Source organism: Perca flavescens, chromosome 11 (assembly GCF_004354835.1).
Source record: "Perca flavescens isolate YP-PL-M2 chromosome 11, PFLA_1.0, whole genome shotgun sequence".
Lineage (NCBI taxonomy): Eukaryota > Metazoa > Chordata > Actinopteri > Perciformes > Percidae > Perca > Perca flavescens.
In genome coordinates this window covers 12,863,914-12,887,817 of record NC_041341.1, presented here as the reverse complement: position 1 = coordinate 12,887,817, position 23,904 = coordinate 12,863,914, and the positions used below count along the sequence as shown (strand labels likewise).

At 39.8% G+C, this 23,904-nt stretch overlaps 1 protein-coding gene across 3 annotated transcripts in view; it reads right to left on the bottom strand.

Annotated features, from left to right (window-relative positions):
• Positions 1–23,904, bottom strand: part of sema5ba (sema domain, seven thrombospondin repeats (type 1 and type 1-like), transmembrane domain (TM) and short cytoplasmic domain, (semaphorin) 5Ba) — a 180,273-nt gene that overhangs the window by 48,455 nt on the left and 107,914 nt on the right. For all 3 annotated transcript variants that reach the window (XM_028590629.1, XM_028590632.1, XM_028590631.1), the window contains 4 exons: positions 13,627–13,689; positions 12,731–12,829; positions 12,386–12,599; positions 5,668–5,953 (listed from right to left, as the gene is read on the bottom strand). In XM_028590629.1, the coding sequence (XP_028446430.1) occupies positions 5,668–5,953; positions 12,386–12,599; positions 12,731–12,829; positions 13,627–13,689 (662 nt within the window). The remainder of the gene's footprint in view (positions 1–5,667; positions 5,954–12,385; positions 12,600–12,730; positions 12,830–13,626; positions 13,690–23,904) is intronic.

Sequence of the window (23,904 nt, the reverse complement as noted above, 5' to 3'; positions counted from 1 at the left end):
CTGGAGGGATTTTAGGATCCCTAAGAGGTCTTCTGTGCAATTGTCAGGTTGCACATACATGTGTCTCAACGTGAGTTTTAAAATGCATGAAAAGATTTAATGATACCGAGTGAGCATAAGGCTTCTTATTAGGGTTACAACTAATAATTATTTAGCCTAATAATCAGACTGAATTGCCATTTTGTTTAAAGTCATTTTTCAGACTGCCATCATTATAGTTCAAGTTATTAGCTTATTTCTGTTTGGAAAAGGGGGGTCATTTTCAGTTGACACAAACACATTTGCTAGGAGCAATAATGTTTTTCACAATAATGAAAGAAATTTGATGATTTCAGAGTAGTTATTTTTGTAAGTCAACTTAAGGCGCTCGTATTCTCCATCAGAAGTGCTCATAGGATGGTCAAACAGGTTCAGGGTTAATCCCGTTTAGATATTATTAGTTGTTTCTCCAACCAGGTAAACACTTATACCTTAGCAAAACAGCAGACCTAAATAATTTTAATTGTTGAAAAAAATCAAGATGTGGTCATCCAGAGGTCTAAAGCCAGTCTAATGTTTTTAATTTATCATATCAAAATGTCCTTCACAAGTTCCCAGAGCCCAAGATGATGTCTTTAAATTGTTTTTTTTGTCCGAGCAACAGTTCAAAAACATTAAATTAACAACATCATTTAAAATCCTCACATTTGAGAAGATGGAACCAGCAAAATGTTTTGGCAGTTTTGCCTCATAAATTACAATAAATCATATATCATAAATGTGTCGAATAATATACTATATACTAATCAATTAATGGGACCAATTGTTTCAGAAGTCCTTATCCTGCCCTCAACCTCTCAGATACTATATGTGGCTCTCAAAGAACTAGTGAAGTGAATGGGTCAGTAAAGTCACCCAGGAATAGATAAGGAGGCTCATAATTAGTTAGTAATGACAGGTTAGACATCTCAGCAGGAGAATCTCCCTTGCTGCGAAGGACTCTGCCAATAAGGGCCTGGAGTTAATTAAAAGACCTGGCCATGCTCTGAGGTCTTAAGTGTCCTTATTCTGATGGAATGCTAAAACCCTCCACTACATAACCGCTAGACAGGCTCCGCTAGCTGCTGCACCTCTCAATAAAATTACAGCTGAATCATTTCCTTCCTTATTGCCTTCCTCTTTTTTTTCTCTCTCTCTCTCTCTACTCATCTCAAGCAGGATCAGAATTATTATTTCTGTCACTGATTGATTTGCTGCTGTATGTTTTTTCTTTTGACTGATTGATTAGGGGCACTCCACAGATTTTCAACATCAAAATCAGTTTTTGAGAAGCACTACTCTGCTAGAGTTAGATGCTATCGTCTATGACAAAAAAAAGGGTTACTTTTACTAGCACTTTGAAACTACTAATAGAGAGCGTGGGGTGTGGAAACATGGGTGTTTATGAGGCGGAAGGGGTCTACCTAAGAGCTGCTATTGATTTGCATTATGGGAAGTGTAGGAGCCAGTGTTTGTGGAGCTTGATGCAAACAAGGGGCAAAAAAATGAAGATATCTCGGCTTCTGCTGCTTCGATGGGTCTTTTGAAAAAATTCTGCATCATGCAAAGTCCCTAACCTTTCTGGTGGTGCGATACTAAATTGCTGGAGTAGACCTTTAATTGTTCAATCAGTAAAATGTAAGAAAATAGTGAGAAATACTTAAATCTTCAAATTGCTTTTGGGTTGAGTTTAGTCCAACTAAACTAAAAGATCTTTAATTTAGAATGAAATAAAACCCAGAAAACAATAAAATCCTCACATTTGACCAACTGGAACAATTTTTGCTCGATAATTGGCTTTAAACATTTAATTAAAAATCAAAATGTGCGTGTTTTTCCTGGCGATTCATTGTCAAATCACTTCCCCAACAATTGGAAGACAATGGATGGGCAATACAATATTTAAGAAGCCATCCTAGTCATTTATGGAGCATCATTGGATACATCGAAAGGGCAACAGGAATAGAGAGGAGGTCACTACAGTATTGAGACCTGTCCCACATTGTGAGCAGACAGAAAGGATAAGTACTTGGTTCCAAGTCTTCCTGCTATGTTTTACAGCCCCAAACTCCTGGGAGCAGCTGTGAACCTGTTCAATTTAGGCCAGACAGATGGAGACAGTGTTTGTGGTTGATTGCATTAACATATCCAACCCCGATGAGGGAGGCGGTTTTGGAGGGAGGACCAACGAGCTGCTTCAGAAAGGAAGGGCAGGGAAATAGGAGACAAAGGACAATGGACAAAAGCTTGGAGCTCACTGATTTTTCTCATTACCTCGTCTCATTCCCTCCCTCTCTCTTTATCCCCCTGGCTTTCCTTTTTCTGTCGCTTTACCAATTCCTCGCTCTCTTTTTCGCTCTGTCCCTAAAGATGGCTGCAGGCTGATGGAAAGCAGCCATGTGGTGGTAAATACCAGCAGCTTAACAGGTGAGGGAGCACGAGGTGAGAGGCAGGATTCAACTTATCCCCTGACAGAACACAGAACACATCTGAAGAAGGGAATCTAATTTGTCAGGTGTGCCAAAGATATTAACGTGTAATGTGCATTGGGTCTCACTTCTGTTATTGATCGTCTCATCTAACTTCCAGAAAGAAAGAAATAAGCACATTTCCCAAAACGTTGAACTATTCCTTCAAGTTTTCCTACTGTATTTCTTACTCCAGTCTTGTGCTAATGGACCTCAGAGGTTGCAATGTTCATTACACCGCACAAAATAAAAGTGTTGGGACCAAATGCACAACGAATATCATTTTGCTATTAGTCTCGGGCCAAAGAGTTTTGGAGAAAGTTTGACCTGATGCCTCTAGATAAAAAGGTCATGAGGTCACCAACATAATTAGTTATATTCCCTGGGGAACCACACATATTTATATGGATCTCATGGCAATCTGCCGAGTAATTATTATAAGCAATATCTTTGTTGACATCATGCTCCAGACTACGGTGTTGGACAGCGTGACCAAACGGTGTGAAAGCCGCCATCCTCTCATCAGGCAAAAATGTGCTGCAATTATACCATAAAAAGCATAACAAGAGATCAGATCTCCACACTTTTGCTTTCAGTGTTTCCTCTCTGTAATAAAGTGTGTGACACCCCCACCTGGAACAATCAAACACCACAGGGACTGTGAGTCAGTCTGTATATCCAGCTCGGCTGAGAGTTGCATGCATCCAAACTGATCATTAGCAGCAGCAGGCGGTGGCGGCGGCGGCTCTAAACGCTGGAAAATTGTCTCTCTCTGTATAGGTGGGAAAATGTCGGAGTACCAAACTTTATGAAGTGATGAAATCTGAGGTTTAAATTAAAAGAAGTTGGAGTAGAAGTGTTTTGATGTGTGTGCGTTTGTCACTGTTCCCACAATAATATTCTGGTTGGTGTTAAAAAGGGCTCTTAAGCACAGCTGCAGCTTGTTTTTGTGGGCTGTTTCTTCTTTCAACAGTGATGGGAATGTATAGTAAAATAATGCATGGACAGATGTTTAAGGACTGTCTGGTCCTCTGTTTGTCCTGTGTGGTGTATGAACAAAAGCTAATTACATTTGTGTAGATATTTTGTCACTCTAAATACATAACAGAGGCTAAATGGCAGACTCAAGATTAACTGGTCTGAAAGTATTCCCTCCTTCATTCCCCAATTTGTTGTATTCCCCCTGCTATTTTATTGAATTTAAATTATAGCGAAAATGCAGGATATAGACACTGTATCCAGTTACCACTCATGCTTATTCAAATTAATCATCTAATCTAAGCCCTTTAAGAAAGTATGTAATTGCAAATGTGTGGGATGTAAAAGAAATGTTTAATAGATTTCTGCTCACAAAGGAGCAATATTAAAAAGGTGGCAGTAGAGCCTTTTAAATAAGTAATAAGTGATACTTTTAAATAATTAACAAGGTTGACAAATAATTTGTGTGTGCATGTCTGTGTTCACAGATATAATAAACTGTGGAGGGATCTGTACTAGGGTTGATTACCGGGAACTGAGATCCCTTTATTAACAGGAATGTGAATCAACATCTACTCCCATTTTCCAGGAAGAATACTTGCTGAAACTCAAGAGTTTTGTGTGTATGTGTGAGTTTCATGAACCGAAAATTCTAATAGTCTCCGGTGGAAATAATTCTCTCTGCACAATTTGAATTGTGTTAAAATAGGCTACAGTGATTTTCTGATCTCTCGTCCTATTAAAACAATGAACAATCATATTTTTTTCATTTAGAAATGACTTTAGACTGTAGCGTATGCGATTAAGGAAAAACTACATGTCGCGTTCTCGCTCTGATTGAATGCAGAAGACTTGCGCAGATTTACAACAAACGGCGACAAGCAAGCGGGAAAGTCAAAGCCCAGGTCCTGGCGAAACAGGGAAAGATTGTGAATTACTTCATAACACCAAGCAGCGGCCGGTCTAACGTATATGAAGCCAAGAAATTGCCAGTGAGGATGAGTCGGCACCAGCTACAGCCCGTCTCATTAACCGACGCACATCGAGATGCCATATGACGACAGCTCTCCGCGGTTATGGAGGCTTGACTTTCTCAACAGCCTGCGAGGTAGCCTACTTATAACGGTAAAATCTATCCAGAGTGGGTCAAACTGGCCAAGGTAGCATGCGTAAAACCCGTCTCCAGTGTGCCAGCAGAGAGAGGCTTCTCCCTGCAGATCTGCATCAAAACAGTTGCAGAAACACGCTCCTTTACAATTATTTTGATTCAAGTCGACACTTGATAATTTTACGCGCCAGTTTGTTTGTAAAGTAGTTTGTATTGTTTTATTTTGTCAGCCTAGCGAATGGAAAAAAAAGGCCTATATTAATTCAGACCAGCACAATTATGTGCATTGATTTAATTATTTTACCCTCTCTGCCTGTAGCAAGTAGCCTACATTTCAATAAAAATAGTATGAATCTACATCTATCGTGTCTGCACACGACCCTTGATGAAATTATTCTTTATATACAGTACAGCCCGCCTATCAACTGTTTTTAACCGCAATAAACACGGAAAATATTTGACCGGAACTTTTCCCATCTGACCAGAAAATTGACCGCCACCAATTTTTTTTTAGCGGAAACTCTGGCACGTGTGTTCCCATACTGAAGAGTATTGTATGTACTAAAACAAAAACCTTTTCCAAACCTCATTAACGTCAACAGCCAACTGTCGAGGCTAAATTTAGCTGAAGCCGAAGATTTTCATGCCAACATTGCAGCTTACAGTTCATCTGTGTGGCTAATTATTTTTCAGAGTAGGTATGAATGAAGTGGAGTGCAAAAATCTGTAAACAAAATGCAGATGGATGAACAAGTGGCTGTCATGCAGATATCCAGCCCCAAATCAGAGTGCAGCGCAGCATTCAACAGGTGGAGCATTAAGAGCAAGAGGAGCCGTAATGTTACAACTAAACATCTAACAAAAATGTTCATGTGCTTCAAAACATGGAAACAACACAGCTGCATGTACAGGGATTTTCCATTCCAGCCATTAGACACAGTAATATCCACAGATCAGTACTATAAAGATGGTCAAGTATGCTTCCATTTCCCTACATCAGAAACCTCATGGCTAAAAAAAAAAAAAAAAAAAAAAAAAACCTTCTTATGCATGTGTAAAGAAGTGCAGTGCTGTAATACATTTGTGTGCACTCACACATTGGTCGTGAAGATGCCATAGATGAGATCTTGCTCGGGCAGGTAGAAGGTGCTCTGCAGCTCATTGTAGTAGAAGGGAATCTCCCCGGAGCGGGAGCAGTTGAGCCTCGCCTTCATGAACGTGGTCCAGGTGTCCTCTAGGAGAAATCGCCCGCCGATGTCGTTCTTGCAGACTCGTGCCACGCGGGAATAGACTGTCTTGCCGCAGTCGTGCTCCACTGCGTTCTCCCTCAGGAAGAAGAAGGTAAAGAGGCCGATGTCGTAAGCTGAGATAAAGTGGGGCTCTGCCGGGAGGAAGGAGAAGGGAGGGAGAGGATCATTACATAGTGACTCCAGGGAAACAGAAATATTTGCAACATTTATCTTCTGGACGTTGTTGCTTTGACCCCTGTACTCCTTAATATTGATTGCAATAAAAACTTTGAAATTCTAGTGTTGCACTCCTGTTTAAGATGGTCGGGAAAAGAGCATCAATGTCAAATGTGTAAATGAAAGGAGCGGGTGCAGAGGGAGGAGGAGAGAAGATAAAAAATGGTTACTAATAAATCCGTCTGATGTTTTGATGGTAAATCCATGGAGCATTGTCTGTTTAACTGGATGGCCGTGCTGCTTTTATTGCCCTGGGTGACACAGCGGATGATGAATGGCCCTTACTGCTGGTTGGGTTATCATGTAAAGCAGACTGAATAACAGTCTGAACTGGACATTACTGTCATCCTTTGTAAACACATGAGTCATCACTGAATAATAATGCATTGCTGTGAGCGTGCAGGAAAAAAAAGAGCTTAAACTTGTAAGTCCACGTTAGCCGACACATCAAGACTGATTTTAACATCTGTATTTATGCAGGTTTGACATAAAAAGTTTTTGTTATGGCTTAAAGCAGTAGTTCTCAAAGTGGTGGCCGAGAACCCCCCAGGGGTCCTTGAATGGGTTCCAGGGGGCCTTTTGACTATAATGAGGCACCTTGATACAACTACAGTGAGTGAAATTTTAGCATAAAAAAAAATAACATTAGCATTAACAGCAGCCTGTCTTTTGAAGGTTTTCATTAGAGCTATATTCTATGATTTCTTTAATTCTGGAAAAGTCAAAGAAAATGACATGCTACTTTACGGTTTGAGATCATTCTGTTTTTAGGGTAGATAGAATTCAATTCAATTCAATTTTATTTATAGTATCAAATCATAACAAGAGTTATCTCAAGACACTTTACAGATAGAGTAGGTCTAGACCACACTCTATAAATTCCAAAACCCCAAGAATTACAGTAATTCACTCAAGAGCAAGCATTAGCAGTGGCTGTTGCGACAGTGGCGAGGAAAAACTCCCTTTTAGGAAGAAACCTCGGCAGACCCAGACTCTTGATAGGCGGTGTCTATTCTAGCTTTTCTAGTTGAGTGCGTTAGTGTCAGCCAGCATGTTATCTGTTTAATTCCTTGAAAAAGTCAATATCAAGCTGACCTATAAAATCTAATTTGAAGTCAGAATAAGATTTGAAGTATTATTACAGAATAACGCCCTCCATGTGACACTGTTTACATGTAACTATATTCTGAAATGGATCATTCTGAAAGAAGAAAGATCCACAGTGCTGTTTTGACACTGAGCTGACTGTGGCCTCATCACACTGAAGTTTTGTTTTCTACTATTTCTACAGATCAGTTTTCTTCTTTTAGCCAGGTGCTACTCGTGTGCAGACATCATGAAACAGAAAATACTCCTGTGCTGCTGTTGCTTCAGTTTTCCACTGGGACCCATTTGTCGTAAGTGATGTCACACACACACACACACACACACACACACACACACACCTACTCGCACGAGCACAAACACAAATGGAGGAATAAAACATAATTTGCACAGATGCACGCACACCGATAAACAAAAAACAAACAAGGGAGATGCTGATGTTATAAACACAATCATGCACACAGCAGGAGATGACCTGTTAACAGCTATGATGGAATGCGCCTCAGGGGCTAGCGAGGCTTTTTATAAGAGAATACGATTTTGAAAAGAAGCAGGAAGAGACAAAACTGCTGTCCACACAGCTACAGCAGCCTCCCTATTCCATTTCACATCTCTAAAAAAAAAAAACCCGTGGTTTGGGCCGACCGCATGGTGAAGGCACTTGTGGCATAACATTTTTTTTTTTTACAAAGACAATCAGCTGTGGGAGTGTTCAAATCTTTTTGCAACTGTAATCACTGTAATCGTAGTTATACTGCAAGAATTTGGAGCGAGTATGTTTAAAGTGGAATGGCAGGTGCACTTTTCAAGTTTACATTTAATGAAGTGCAATTATATCAGAGGCAAAAAATGGCATTAAAGAAATAAAATACAAAAAGCCCAGCAGATTCATTGTTGTCATAATGATTATTATGCAGGACACACAAAGGTATAATTTAATTGATTTGTGTGACAAAAACAACAACTGTCATGTATATCCCCATTCAGGAAGTTAATTGGTGCTAATGAGCATGCAGATGAACAAGTGAGTGGTGTTACACCTGTTGGGTCACGGACAATTACTGTAAATGATGCTGAAGAAGACTCAACCATCGTAATGCCTTAGTGCTACTTTCCATACAGCTAAAGGCCATAGGAAGAAGCCAATTGTTTAATATAAGTGATAATGTGTGTGTATACAGCATGCCTGAGCTGCTATATGGACGCAAATCAGAGTCTCTTTGTTTACATACCTTTGTTTATGCATACTGTACTGTACGTTTGTCAGGCAAAGGGCAGGTGGAGCTGACAGATTCCGCATATTATTACTGAAGCTGTGTGGGTGCAAATGTGATGAGTTTTTCCAGCACCCTGCTGAGTGGTAAACAGATTGTTCAATCCGGCAGGCTGGTTAGGCGCTGCCATCACTAACATTGCATGACAATTTTAGATCAAACAAAGATACAGTTTAAAGAGTGAGATGATCGGGGGATGGGTTCTGCCTTATAGCTTGGTCATGTCCAAACAGGACAGATGGTTCAATGTGTGCTTTTGTAAACCGGTTAGGTAGCCACACCCAGATTGTTCTGTTCCTATACTACTAATTTGTTTTTCCAAATAAGTTTGAGGAAACATATACTTTCTTATTATGTTTAGTGTCAACTCTCTTTCCGTGCACTGCACAGAGCGTCATGGGCATACAATGCATATGACTTTGAATTTTTTTTCTATTAGAAAAATGTCAAAAAGGTCAACTCATCCCACCTAATTTTTCAAGTCAGCATTTTTCAAAGAGTCAAGTAATTGCGTTGCCAAAACACAAACATAAACACATTAATCATTCTTCATTTTACTCAGACAGAATTCCAATTTTATAACTAAAAATACAGTTACATTTTGGAGGAAAGCTCTGGTCTTTGAGGGAGCTCTTAGAGCAGCAAGGCAAGGATTCTGCTGGAGAACTAATCCACCATAATAAACACATACTTAAACATTAAACCTCAGTAAAGTCAACAATATGGGCTAGCACATAAGGAAGAGATTACTGTGGTGAAGGAATGTGCAGCAGCAAACAGTGTTGGCATTAGGATATCAGCCGAGTGATATTGAGAAGGGTCAGGTTATAATGGCCACCCCGTACACCTGTATGTATACTGTATGGCAGGATGCTAGCTGGTAGACAAGCAGCACTGTGGTTATATACAGGGATTGGGATATTACTTCCCTTAGTTTTATTTTATATTATATATTATTAAAGATGAGAGGAGTGAGAGTAAATAATGGAAATATAATAAATATGTTGTTACATATAAAGTCTTGAAGACTCTGAAGATTGAGAGAAGCACAGGCAACTCTATAGCACCTTGTGTCATTCAGATGCATGATGGGAAACAGTTGGTCGGCGCCTGGCGGGCTACGAATCCAATAAGGGAACAGATTGATTAGATCCAGGACCCCGTCCTTGCCTTTCAGTTCTCCTGAACTGGAGAGGCTTAGAGCTGGAAATGAGATTTTCATTCATACCTCAAATCCACCGGGAACGCAACTCCATAACCTTCACAGAAGCCACGAAGCAAAGCAGTCTGTGATGCCATGAATGTATATAGCTGGAGTGCAACATGTGTCTTGGACTGTGTGTGCAGCCAGCTGTGATTATGCTGATGAGGACACTATCCGCTTTTGCTATTCGCTCATCTTTTTTCCTCCAACATGCTCTTTTGTGTGTCTGACTTTTAAACACACACACACACACACACACACACACACACACACATATATGTGTATATATATGTGTGTGTATATATATATATATATATATATATATATATATATATATATATATATATATATATATATATATATATATATATATATATATATATATACATATATATACACATATATACACATATCTATATCTATATATATATATATATCTATATATATATATATACACACATATTATATACATATATACATATTATATATATACACACATATTATATATATATATACATATACATACACATACATACAATACATACACACTCAGGCTGAGTCCCTGCGTGTTGTGAAGCATGCTGTGTGTTGTAATTTCACCCTCCCCCTGCCGTGAGGAATAATTACATCTCTCACTACCTCCTCAGTATATCTCCTGCTTCCCTCTCATCCTCTTCCCTGCCCCGCAACTCCCTCATCTCTCCTCTCTCACACACACACACACACACACACACACCCACACCTTTTCACTCCCCCACCTCCCACCTTCACTTGCATTCGATCCTATTCTTACTTCTCCATTCCTGTCGCCCCTTCATCCTTAACTCACAGCCTGCTTCTTGTCATACTATAGCTGGGCTGACATATGTGAATATATGTTTGTTACAGTTGATTAAAGCATTATTCATATGACTAAAGTGAAAATGAATCAACAACATCTCTGATCACAGATCTTTTATCAAGCAGAAAATGTGTACAGTATATGTCGGTTCTGTGAAGATTTCAAGAATTTTGGAGATGTCACCTTGGACTCTTGGAAATTGTGATGGGCATTTTCTGACATTTTATAGACTAAATATATAGAAAACAATCAACAGATTAATCAATAATGAAAATAATCGCTAGTTGCATCCCTAGTTACATTTATATTTGAATTTTAAAGCCAATATTAATCCTTTGCATTTTGATTTTAGTTTATTTTTAGCCCTTGTCCAATTTCCAATAAACAGGAATGATGGCTGCATCATAATCACTTTGATGCTAAGGGTTCGTCTCTTCAATTATTTTGTTGGGGGAAGCTTCGGGCTAGTGTTAGGGTTGATTATTTCAAATGTTATTTATTAGGAAAATTCTCTTTCCTTTCTCTGTGTCCATGCATGTCATGTGTTGAAAGTAGATATGCCACACCCAATTAAAAAATGAAAGGACCGTAGCCAAGGTGTTGCGTTAGCCTGACCAACCAAAAATCAGAAAAGGATGAAATGAGCGCACACAACAGAATATCAAGCTCTGTGATTGGGTGTTAATAATCAAAACGCAACTGGTGAACTATAGTGGACTTTTCTCCTTAAGATTGTATGTCCACAGGCTTGTGCCTTTGACTTTTTAAATAAAATAACCTATTTTCTAACACAGTTGCTCATCCTTTCTGCTGATAACTCAACCAGAAGAGTTTCATGTCCATCCAAGTCTTGAAAGTGCAACCTAACATTGTCTGTGATGCAGAAAATAAATTTGACCTTTACTTCCTGAGCAATGGATGCCTAAAATAACTCCTACTTTGCTTTTCTATATACCGTAATGATTCCAGTAATCTAACCATTTCTGCATACCGAAGGCGGTACATTACAGCCTCCTGCAGTAGAAGGTCCATCTACATTTCTGCTGGAGTCAGGATGTGTGTGAATGGATTTCTGCTTTGGCGTGTTCAGAGGAAAAGGCACAGCGTCAGCAGCAGGGAGATTATTGACACTGACACCAGCAGGATTGACAGCATTTCATGTTCTTTGCCATTCTATTAATCCCACCAATACCTATGCCTAACCTGTACTGTGTGTTCCACACACAACTTCAAATCCAAATTCAAGTCTCTGTAATCCTATGATAACACTTCTGTCGGATTGATCTATCTTGGCTGTAACAATAGAGCCGATTGTGTTGGAAACAAAAGTGCACACTTGGCCTATCTGCCGCTCCAGGCAGGCCTTGGAAAATGTTACAGCAGGAATTTTCAGAGATTGTTTGACACCGCTTCAACCTTGTGTGGATTATTTGGAAATCCAACAAGAGTTTAAACCTGATCAGATTATTAATAAAATATTGAATTTCTCACATCTGATACAAAACAACACACTCACCCTGAGAAACAAAGCTGTAGCTCAGACCAGTACACTCCGGATCATTTCATTAGTATTTCTGCAAATTTTACAGAACTTTGTGTTTTGAAAGGTCTACAATGAACTTGAATGAATCGGTATGACCGTGAAAAAAAATGGCATGCATCTGCTGGTTTGACCGTCTGCAATATGACGATTTTCTGTTTTTCTCTGTTTTATATCATTGTAAATTAAATAGATTTGAGTTTTGGATCATTGGTCGGACAAAACAAGTTGTTTGAAAGCGTCACATTGTTCTCTGGGAACTTGTGACAGCCGTTTTTCACAAATTAAAAACAATCATTAGCCGAAGCACAGAAAAAAAAAAGCCAAAATAATAACTCAAATGAGCTTTTCATTGTCAGCGAAGTTCTTGCTGTGCTACCGTACCATTGAGCCATTTGGAGTTGTACTGTGCAGTCCGGAGAGGTGGCATGCCGCCAAGGCTGCGGTATATGACGGGGTCACGGCCAGAGAAGTCGATGACGGTAGCAGCATACAGCTCTCCGCTCTCTGTCACCACCGCCGTGGAGTTGTGACGAGGGTCGTACGGGCAGCGCGCCACACCGTTTACCCGCTCCAGCACACTGCTCATGTTGCCCACCTGCAATGGATGAAAAGATTCAGAGATGGAAGGAAAAAGGGAGAGACAGGGTGAGAAAGTGACAGTAGCAGGCTAAGTGTTTTCACGGAATTTCTACAAAATGACACGCACAAACATACACTTATCCGTACCTCTCGGGTGATGCATAGTGGCTGGAAAGCATTGGTTCCACAGGTCATGACCTCAGTCTTGTTCACCAGCAGGACTCTGATGTAGTTCTGACATTCAATCTGCAGAGAAGTGGGTGGAGAAGAAAGCTTTCAAAAACATACAGTACTGCAAAGAAAAGCTGAGGTGGCAAGCTAAACATTCTTTGACATGTTGCTGAGAAGGACAATGGACCAAGTCCTCTGCTATCACACTGGCATGCAACCAAAAGCAAAGCAATTCAGTGTCTGCAGGTTTTGCTCTTGTAGGTCCATTGTTCAAAAATAAGAATACTCATTTGCAGCTGAATGGAAGCCTATTTGTGACATCGACAGAGGCTCTACAGTAAGTCAAGTATGTGTTTCAGTAAAAAGAGTCAAATTTGTTTTAACAAAGGGATGACATAGATTTATTGGTAATGAAACATTTTCATGCAAGAATAATTTTTTTGGAAATGGCGGTGCTTTGTGTTGTGGCAAAGAGCTGAGTTAATTGCAGTGAAGCAAGTTTCAAAGACAATTGATTGTTATGTGTATTGGGTATCACCCTTCAGTCTATAGGCACTGAGGGAGATAAAAGTGACGCTGCAATCAGTTACTCACGAAATAAACAATATAAGATGGTTGATTAAAGCTCTGGTTATCAGATATTTGAAAGGAAGTCCCTTTGTGTATCTCACTATCTTGCCCTTGTCTCTCTCGTGTGCATTCACTGCAAATAAGCCCAACTCTTAATTGAAGGGTCTGAAATAGCTGTTCTTTACAGCCCATAAGGCGCACAAGGACCTTGCCACAACAGCCAGAAGATATCAAGATGGCCTCTCTGTAAGCCAGGCAGCACAGACATGAAGTGTTGTAATTGGGGACGGGGTCGAGGTTACCTCTGTTTTGCCTTTGCTCTGACAGGACCTCCTGGTTTCCTCATCCGGTGCCCATTCTGTCGCCTAGGAAACAAAAAACAAAAAAAAGAAAAAACCCAGGGATGACAAAAAGGCCGAAAAGCAGTCAGCTGAGTACTTCAGACACTACAAAACAGTTGCGCAACAGCTGACTGTTGCTAATACTGTAGGCACGCACAAAAAGATGCATGAAAAGACTTTAACCTCATTGCGGTTTGTTTATTGTGTAAACATGGCGACCGGCTTGCCAGCCAAGAGCTTATTCGAGAGTAGCGGGCATGGTCCCCAACGAGGCAGTTGAAGGGCTGAGGACGGCATTAGCATGTAAATGGCTTTCTCTCCATCTTCTTCTTCCCCTTTCTATCTCTCGCTCGGAAAGTCTGCAGCACTCGCCTCCGCTGCCCCCCCCCACCGCTTTCACTCCTACCAGCCAATTATATTCCTGTTGATGGTTCTGTCTTGGACTTAATTATGGATGCAGGCAGCAGCACTGCATGACCGCACTGCAAAAACACTAATGCATGTGCATACACACACGCTGCTTGGCCACCAGAGCCGCACTGGCTCTTGTTAAGAGGGTTGAGAGATGTCCCTCTCTTGGCATGAACTGTATACGTGCAAGGTGCCAGGGGACCCCCTGTTGGGTGTCATTGGCCTCATTTTACTCATCGTTCTCCATCTCCCTTCTCTGATCTCACTGAAGTAGGAAGGTTGCCTAAATGTCTAAAAGTAATAAAGGCTGCAATTATTTAACATCAATCTGTCTGATCCTCCATCTTTCTGTCTGTCTGTCTTTATTTATTTCTCTCCTCTTCCAAAGGGATTATTGTAATGCACAAGAGGACCCACTGCAGATAATTATCTCGGTCTTATGAATCGCCTTCCCAGGACAAACAGCCAGTGGGACAAAGTTGTAACCCAACATTCAGTGGAGCTCGCCAACTAAGGCCAACCAAGAGTCAACACTAAACTGGGTCAGTATTCCAGGAGCCAAATGGAAACCTCAAACAAACCGTAAACTTCAATTTCATTATTTAGGTTTGAATTTGTCCTGCAGTAACATAACTGGTGCTTTTTTGGATCCTCATTTTGCTTTAATTAAAGCTCAGTAGAAGGGACTAAACACTTAGCCCAAAGATTCAGTATCTGCTGGGAAAACATAGTTTTGCGTTAATCACATTTATTTTTAGATCCGCGGTATAGAAAATAGCACTTTAGGAATTTAAATGGAAATTAAACAGTAGAAGCACATTTAATGAGAAACTTAAGAGAACTGCTGACATCTTTCTTGGGAAGAAATGTTGATTTAAAATGTTCTATGTGCTCCTTTCTTTTTAAAGTATATAAATAGATACAGTATCTTATTTCACAGATCATGAAGTACATTGACTATGCTCGAAGTGGAAGTTCATGATTTTGGATGATTAGCCTCTGCATACATTTTTGCTAATGAGTGAAAAACACCAGACTGAACAGTACTATCCACAGCCTAATGAGCTAGTCAAACATCTGCACATTGTCCAGGGATTTCATTTATTGCTTTTATATTAAGCGGATATTGATGGACATTCATGAGTGTGTGATCTGTTTATGCTGCCAAAATACTGCAGAGGAAAATAATCATCCACATTTATGATGCTGTTTGATTGTTTGAGACAAATTAAAGCTCCACTAATCAAAGAACTCACCCAGTGTACACTACAGTACCCACTCAGCAATGGCAGACAGAGAAAGTGAGAAAATAGCTGGTGAACAAGGTGGAACATCAGCTAAAAAGCCAGACATTTTTCTCAGGAGAAGAAGAAGGTAGCGGAGCTAGTTGATAGATTAAACTTTTGCCATATTTGGTCGGCAAAACTCTGAACACATCTTCCCTTTTTTAAGAATGACTTCAGTGCCGTTCTTTGTTCTTTGCTCAAAGAAAAGCTTAACTCCAAGTCTACCAGAGTCGCGACCAAAGCCAATTCGAAAGACCGCTGTTCGCCAGCAGCAGGAGCCATAAGCCCGCCCACCAACTCTATACACGATGTCATTGGCCCGGCCAGAGTTTGGTTTTTCCAGTTCGCAAGCCAACGGAGAGTTGCTTGACTGACCCTGGCTGCAAATTACATTTGCTGCTGCTAGGGTGCGTCTAGATTTCTAGGCTTGTATTTTTTGTTTTTGTCTCCACCAACTCCTGAAGGAAATATCTGACTCTTTAGCTGCTAGATGCGTCACTATGTTAATAATGTTTGCTACTTTTCTTGCTACAGCTGGAAACCAGGTTGATGGGAGCCGTGAGAGTGAAATAAAAAAGTAAAGCCTGAAACCAAAAGCGCTGAAAGACACAAAAACACTTACAGAGCTGAGAGGAACTGCAGAGTCCAATTAAATTCTGTGTCATTTGATTTCTTGTTAATGTAAAAATATTAATTAGGGCAGCTTCAACCAAGCAAAACTAAACTAAGCATAAAAAACAGACAAAAAAATCTACAACCATATGTAAGCGCAAGCTTAAGCAGAGATTGAGACAAATTCATTAGCGTTTTAAAGCTATGTTTAGCTCCTGCAGCCGATAGAGTACCGGTAAATGGGCTCTAGCCCATATGGATGGTTACAGCTCATCTCCCCGTCTCCCACAGCAGCTCCCTTCAATTAACCCGTATCAGACTACACTGGGGAGAGAGACAGCAACAGTGGAAAGCTATATAAAGTAAACTGTGATTAAAATGAAACTTGAGCCCCAGGCACTGAACATGAAGTAGGCGAAGAAATAAAAATAAAAGTGGCTAATGTGCTCCGCGGGAGCTCGACTGTCTAGCCATGCTGCTCGTGTGGCCGCCAAACACTACGCAGGCACTCAACAAACTCAAATCCACTTCCCATGAGCACAGCGAACAGCGTGGCACCTTTCATTCAGAGAGCAGCTTCGCCCCCTCTACGGCAGTCCATCACTTGGCTTGTTGAAATGAAAACACTGCTCCCTCCACAGCCCCTGCCTGTCAGCCCTGACAGCCTGGGGACCGATGGGGTGACGTCATTGTAAACACACCCCACACACACACACACACACACACACACACACAAACACACACAGGGTGATGGATGCCTTTGCGATGAATCATGGATTGAGGCATTAGCATCTTTTCGGCAGGGCCCCGTCTCCAAGCATCCCCATCGGCTTAACCCGCTGACCTTCACCAGAATGTGCCCCCCCTTCTCCCCCCCTCTCTCTGTCCATCTCTTCTTCTTCACACCACTTTGGAACAAAGCCACACTCACACAGAGCCTGTGAGAATAACAACTCCACCTCAACATCCTCTCCCTCAAATACCTTCCCTCTGTACCAAACGCTGAATGGCCGGACTGCCATCAACAGGGTGAATAAAAGCTGTATAATGTGTGGGCAGTATGCAGTGCTCATTATTTCACTAATAAAAGTTCTCCTTAACCACAATCCAACATAGAGAAAGGTAAGAGATAGAGGGGGAAAACCATATTTTCACACATTCCAGGTTGATATTGAGGTTCTCATTTGCTGTATAATTAATCATTTGTAATGTAGAACAACCATTTGGTGAGGTTTAGGCACAATAATTACTAGGTTAAAGAATAGTTTGACATTTTGGGAAATAGGGTTATAAATAAATTTGTTTTCTTGCTGAGACTTAGACAAAAAGATTGATACCACTTTGATGTCTGTATAGTAAATATAAAGCTGAGCCCACAAAGACTGGCAATGGTAGGAAACAGATAATCAGTCTGTCCAAAATTAACAAAATCCATTTACACTTAAAGCTCTAAGGACCATGTTAAAACCTGTTTAATCCGTACAAAAACTCAAGTGACGAAATGACCAATCACTATTTTACAGCAGGTTAGTCTTCATGCTAAGTTACTGTAACCTGCTATTGGTTTCATATTTACCAATAGGTGATAACAATCTACATATCAAATTTTCGGCAAGAAAGCAAATAAGAATATTTCCCTAAGTGTTAAACTATTCATTTAAGATTAGGGAAAGACTGTTGTCATGGTTAAAATAAACCCATGTCAGTTGGTAGAGCAGGTGCACATATATAGAGGTTTACTCCTCGACGCAGCGACCGTGAGTTTGATTCCGACCTGCGGCCCTTTGCTGCCTGTCATTCCCCCTCTCGCTCCCCTTTCATGTCTTCATCTGTCCTGTGAAAATAAAGGCCTAAAAATGCCCCAAAAAGTAAAAAAAAATAATAATAAAATAAACCCATGTCGACTGTTGAAAGGAAATGGATACCAAACAATGGTCTCCAATGTCAAAGTCACACACTTTGTCAACCCCAACCTCTTAACCTAGCCACCATGTCCAACAGACCTGGCTTTATCACATTCCAGCTCTGACACTGCTGGAGATGAATAACCAATTTAGCCGATTTGCAAATATCTACTAGATACGTGAGTGGAGCATCACACCCAGCTGTATTTTTCTGCCAAAACATCTTGCAACTGTGAAGAGTGACATCCACTTTTAGTGATTTTGTAGTGTTTGTTGGATCATTTCTCCTTCGAAGTCCTTGAAGCATGTGACGGAATGCATATCATATGCAATATTCAGAAAATACAGATACAAGATAAAGGTAAGACAGTGTGCTGCACAAAGCCACAAACTATCTGTACCATCAATCATGGGTGAGCTGCAAAAGTGTATTAAAAAATGCTTGTAAAACACACAATAAGTCAGCAAACACATCTAAAGCAACGGCTGCTTAAAGATGATCTGCTTCTGAAACACTTGCAGTGTAACTGTAAACCATGACAGAGATGTGATGGAGCCATAGTGCACCTAGAAGGTGACACATCCAGTGGGCATGAGGGGTAAGAGTTTTTCTGGCACTATAACAACATTAATACTTCCGCCTTCGCTTTTGAGAGAGTCCTAATTTGCACGGCCTCTAGAAGTCTTTGTCAGGTAAACATCAACATAGGTGGAGGATTACAACCAATACTGTTTACCAGGTAAGGACAGTCCGAGTACAAATATTAGTATAAATGTATGGGTTTTATTAACCAAACAAAAGCATTAATATGGAGGAAACAAGAAAAAAACACTCAACATGTAATTTACATCACTGTTCCTGATGCACAAAATACCAGATAATTAAAAGTCAGTCAGATACAGCCATTTTTCATGCTTCAATACAGCCCAAGGCCACATACCCTGTTTATTATTTGTGCCTGTAGCCTCAGATGCCTGTTAGAGTTCATTTCCATCTATTAGCAAGGCCATCAACCATGTGCACTCCCTGCCATCAATTCCCCCTCCAAACCAGAGCCTGACACCCCATTTCTCCCAATTCTGCCGCTCCTTAAGACACAATAAGAATATCTTGCCCCCCGGCAAAACATGAATCTTTTATAGGCAAATAAAATAGCAGAAAATGCAATTAGTAGCAGGAAAGAGGATTCATCACTTTTACTGCAGAAAGATGGTGGCTAGACTCGAAAATGATTCCTATTTTTACGAGAAACAAAAAGAAAGGAGAAAAAAAGAGACATGTAGAGCGGGAAACACTAATGAAGTAAAGAGTTTGCGAGCAGCGGAGGCTGCAAATGTGGTCGTTCCTGAAATGTGCCACTGTGTTGATAAGGCCGCCTCTCACTGACACACAGCTAAAATGATGTGTGACAACTAATTATAAATCATGAATATTGTAAATAAGCGTGTCAGGGGAGTAATGGTTGTTTGAATAAGAGCTGTCTGGTACTTGTTATAGTCAAGATAGATTTGTATACCAACGATTGGACATAACTGGTGTGATTACTCAAGAAAAGTGTGGCAAATCTTAAAAATATTATGCAATTTCTTTAACAAACAGCCTTAACAGTTAAAGGTCTGATTAATACCCTACTTGATAAGTAAAGCTAACATAATGTATTTAAATGCACTAGAATAGCATTTAAAGATATTCCGGGTAAAAAGCCCATGGCATATTCTAATAACTGTCTACACATTGAAAGGGAATGTTTTTTATCCAGGTAGCACATTTAAGAGGAAAATGTCCTTTAAGATCTTTAAATGTTACCTCACCATTGAGACAGGGCTAGAACGCCACCACCTCACTGAGATCAGTTATCTTTAATATCTCTTCTCATCAAGATGTCTTCACTTCAAAGCATCCAACTCTAATATACTGTGGATTGTTCCTTCTCATTTCCAACCCTTCACTCCTCAACATAATTCCCCTTTCGTTGTTCCCTCCATCTACGTAATCTGCTATTTTAAGCAACAACCCACACCCAACACAGTATACACACTCACACCTTGACAATATGGCCAATCTTGGCACAAATTCGTGCTCAGGAGGTGCAGAGGAGAAACACTCAGCACTCCTGCATCGACACAGGATTAAAAACCAATGATTGTGTGCACAAGTGGGACACCAGTGATGCTTTATGTGCTTGTCTAACCCACTTGTCAAACAATGTTGACACCCGATGGTTCTATAAACCCCAGATTATATTGTTATTTATTTCCGTAACAATATCTGTTTCAATGCTGACTACAGGTATGCAATAGGATCTAAACTGGTGTCAAATGCAAAAGGCCTTGGTGACCTTCAACTTAGATAATTTTACTCTCTCCGTCTCCTTAAGAAAGTTAAACAACTTTCTTTGGTAAAGAACTTTGAGTGTTGAAAGTACAGAACTCTAAATCAATATGAAATTGAATTGGTGAAATATGTGGTCTTGCAAATTAGCCTTAGAAATGTCATCAATATTTGTCAATTGCTCACATCTTGTTTCAATTTCCACATTTTATTTTCTTTATTAACGGTTTCAGATGCTGGTTTTTAAATACAAAGTTTGGCAGTGTTTCACACAGACAAATAGGTCCAAATAGGGAACACTGCGCTCAAGTGGGCATCTCCTTAGTCATTAATTAGTGATGACAGAAGGTGACTTCCTAACTTCTGTGAAGTATTTAAAAAGTGCACGACTATTAGAGTAGAAACATATTACACAATATTTTTGGCGTATTCAAAGCGTATGTGTGTGCAGCACTTTCAGTCAGACCTTCATACAAAGCAAACTGGGCTGGTAATGCAGGAGGTGGCACACCAGCTAAGCGGGAATTTTGTGGAACAGATGAGTTTAATTGATTGTGAAATGGCAGCGATATACCGGTATATTTGTTACCTATACACATTTTATCGTTACAGCTGTTGGGGCACACATTTAATTAACAGCTGGTCTGCTTCGTTAACTCGTTCCCCGGTGCGCATTTATAGAGTGTATTCCAGAGGCTGTATTGTTATTTTTGGGGGTTGTTAAGTCAATGTGCGTATTGATACCTGTGTTAATCTGTCAGAGTTGAGCACACTTTTTTTTTTTTTTTTTTCATTTGTGGTTGTTGGGTTGAACTCTGTAGTATTCTAATTTCTTTTGACACACGCACAACACTGTCTTTCATACTTTGATGTGAAAATGCATGAGAACCAAGCATACAACACTATATGAACTGGTCATTCACTGGCAAAATGCAAATAATTAAATTGCTAAATACACAGATAAATAATTACATAAATAAAACACACACACACACACACACACACAAGAGCTGACCTATATGATGAAAATATCTAATTGCAGTTATTGACTGATATTGCGATTGCGATATGATTCACAATATTGGAGTGAATGATCATTTCGTATCAATATTCTAATTTTGATTAAAAAAAAAAAAAGATTATAGTGTGATATTTGCGAGAATCTGTACCAAACAAAGATTTTTTCTTAAGTCTGTAGGATAAAATTCTTTGGCTGGGACGTGCAGCAGCACCACAATACTTAATTCAGAATGGTTTGACACATATTTTGCCTAATATTGCGCCCCCACTGCGATTTGGATATTGCACTAGTCCATATTGTGACTTGGATAAAATTGCAATTAATCTAACACACACACACACACACACACACACACACACACACACACACACACACACACACACACACACACACACACACACACACACACACACACAGTCTTGTAGCTCATGGACACACCCACATTCTCTCCTTTGTGTCTCATTCTCTTTCTCACACATACACACACATCACCCACCAGCTTCTCTGCTCATAACTGCCTGTCAAACTTCACACTCCAACAGACTGAATCAGTGCAGCATGCGGTCACTAACCTACACCTTCATCTACACACTGCTGCAGACATGAAGGGAAGCAGTCTGAGGGAGTGTTCAGAGTGTGAGTGTGTGTGTGTGTGTGTGTGTGTGTGTGTGTGTGTGTGTGTTTGTATCTGCACAACATGCACACATCGAACCATTTTAAAAGTTCTGACTAAACGTTCACATTGTTGAGAAATACAGTGGGCGCGGAGACCAAAAGACAAGACAGACAGCAGGAGAAATGAACAGCCATCAGCAGACAGCCCATCTTCAAGTGTGAAAATCAGCATTTAGACAAATATTTCACTACGTATCCAGTGTGAGTCCAGATCAACAAATATGCCTGACTGCCCCCCTGAAAATGATTCAATTGCACACTAAGGATGGGTATTGTAAAAACACTGCAATATATGATGTGGTACCGACAGAGCTGGGAATTGAACATAATTTTGACATGAGATGTTTGGGTAGATCTCTAAAATGTACTCAACTATATCACAGCAAAATTTAGGTTAAGTTCTTGTTCACGCACTTGTGTTGAAAAAACACTAAACACTGATGCACCGAGATGTTTGAAAAAAGTACAAAAGTACTGTTTGGATATCACTACTGGAAGGTATCTAAGTAGCACCAATATTTAATATTTTCAGTTACACTTTACTTGAAGGTATCTACATAAGAGTGACATGACACTGTCATGAACGTGTCATAAACATTATAAACGTTTATGACATAAGGCTTCTTTTAGTGTCATTCGGTTTTTGTCATGACAAGTTACGGTTATGGTTAGGGTTAGGGTTAGAGTTAGGGTAAGGGTTCATGTGTCATGACTGTGTCATGGCAGTGTCATGTGTTCATGACAGTGTCATGTCACTCTTATGTAGATACCTTCAAGTAAAGTGTTACCATATTTTCTAACAATACCCATCACTCAAAGCTCAGGTAGGGGCAGCAGTGGAGAGGAACATGCAGACAGGCAGAATCAAAGAGACTAAAGGTCAATGAACAGTATTACACAACAGTGGCTACTTGCTTTTTTGGATATTCTCTACATGGAACAGTTGGCTGCAAGATTACATGGTGCAAAACAAAAGAACTTTATTGCTTTAGTTGATGCCGCAGAAAGTGTAAAAACATTACTTTAACGTGCTATCTGTCTGCAAGTCCTGTGGGTTGGAGGGGTGTCTCATGTCTTCATTGTTGTTGTTTGTATGTATGTTATAAATTAATAAAAAATTAAAAAAAAAATATATATATATACAAATAATATGCATACATGCAGGAATGGTTGGAACACCAACACAGACAATGCGGCAAATAGGTATAAGAAAGTATGCAGTAAATAGAATCTGGAGCTTAATGAGAGAAAGAGGCACAGGAGAGGAGCAGGCTCAGGTGACTGGCAACGGGTGGGAGACTCTGAGGGCATCTGGTGGACAGGTGGGGAATGACTGGTGGGGATGGCTGGAGATTTCTAAGAAAATGCAGGGGCCAGAGGCATTTTTTCATATCATAAAATAAGCCACATTTCACAAATACGTCACTGTTTAATGTTGTCCTATCAGCCCTACAAGATATTTGACTACATACATAAATACAAATAATAATAAAATAATGTTTACACAACTATGATTAAATGAGGAAATATCTGATCAAAAACATGACTGACAAGCTGACCAGGAATTCAGTGCCAATACTTTTAGTAATTGACATTTGTTGAAACTTGGTGCAATAAACAGTGTGTTCCTTATTGAAAAAGTAGCAACACACTGCCCTACTTTAAATAAATTTAAATAAAAAATCTTTTAAAAACTCTTACATGGACTGTACTGTACTTTCATACTAAATATTAAGAAGCATGTCACATCTTAAAGGTGGTAACCAACATGCTCTTGTATTCTTTATAAAGGATTGTGAAGCTGTTCAGAACTGCGTTAAATGCTCAATAAGACATAAAAAGAGAATTAAATGTTTAAAAAATCCTCTAGTAACTACCTAAGAGGTAAATATTGTTTCCTTTAGAAATATAGAATAAATAAAATGTACTCCTCTGAGTGATGATTTTTAAGATAATTAATATGTAACATCTGTTCAATAGTCACCGTAGTGGGCATTT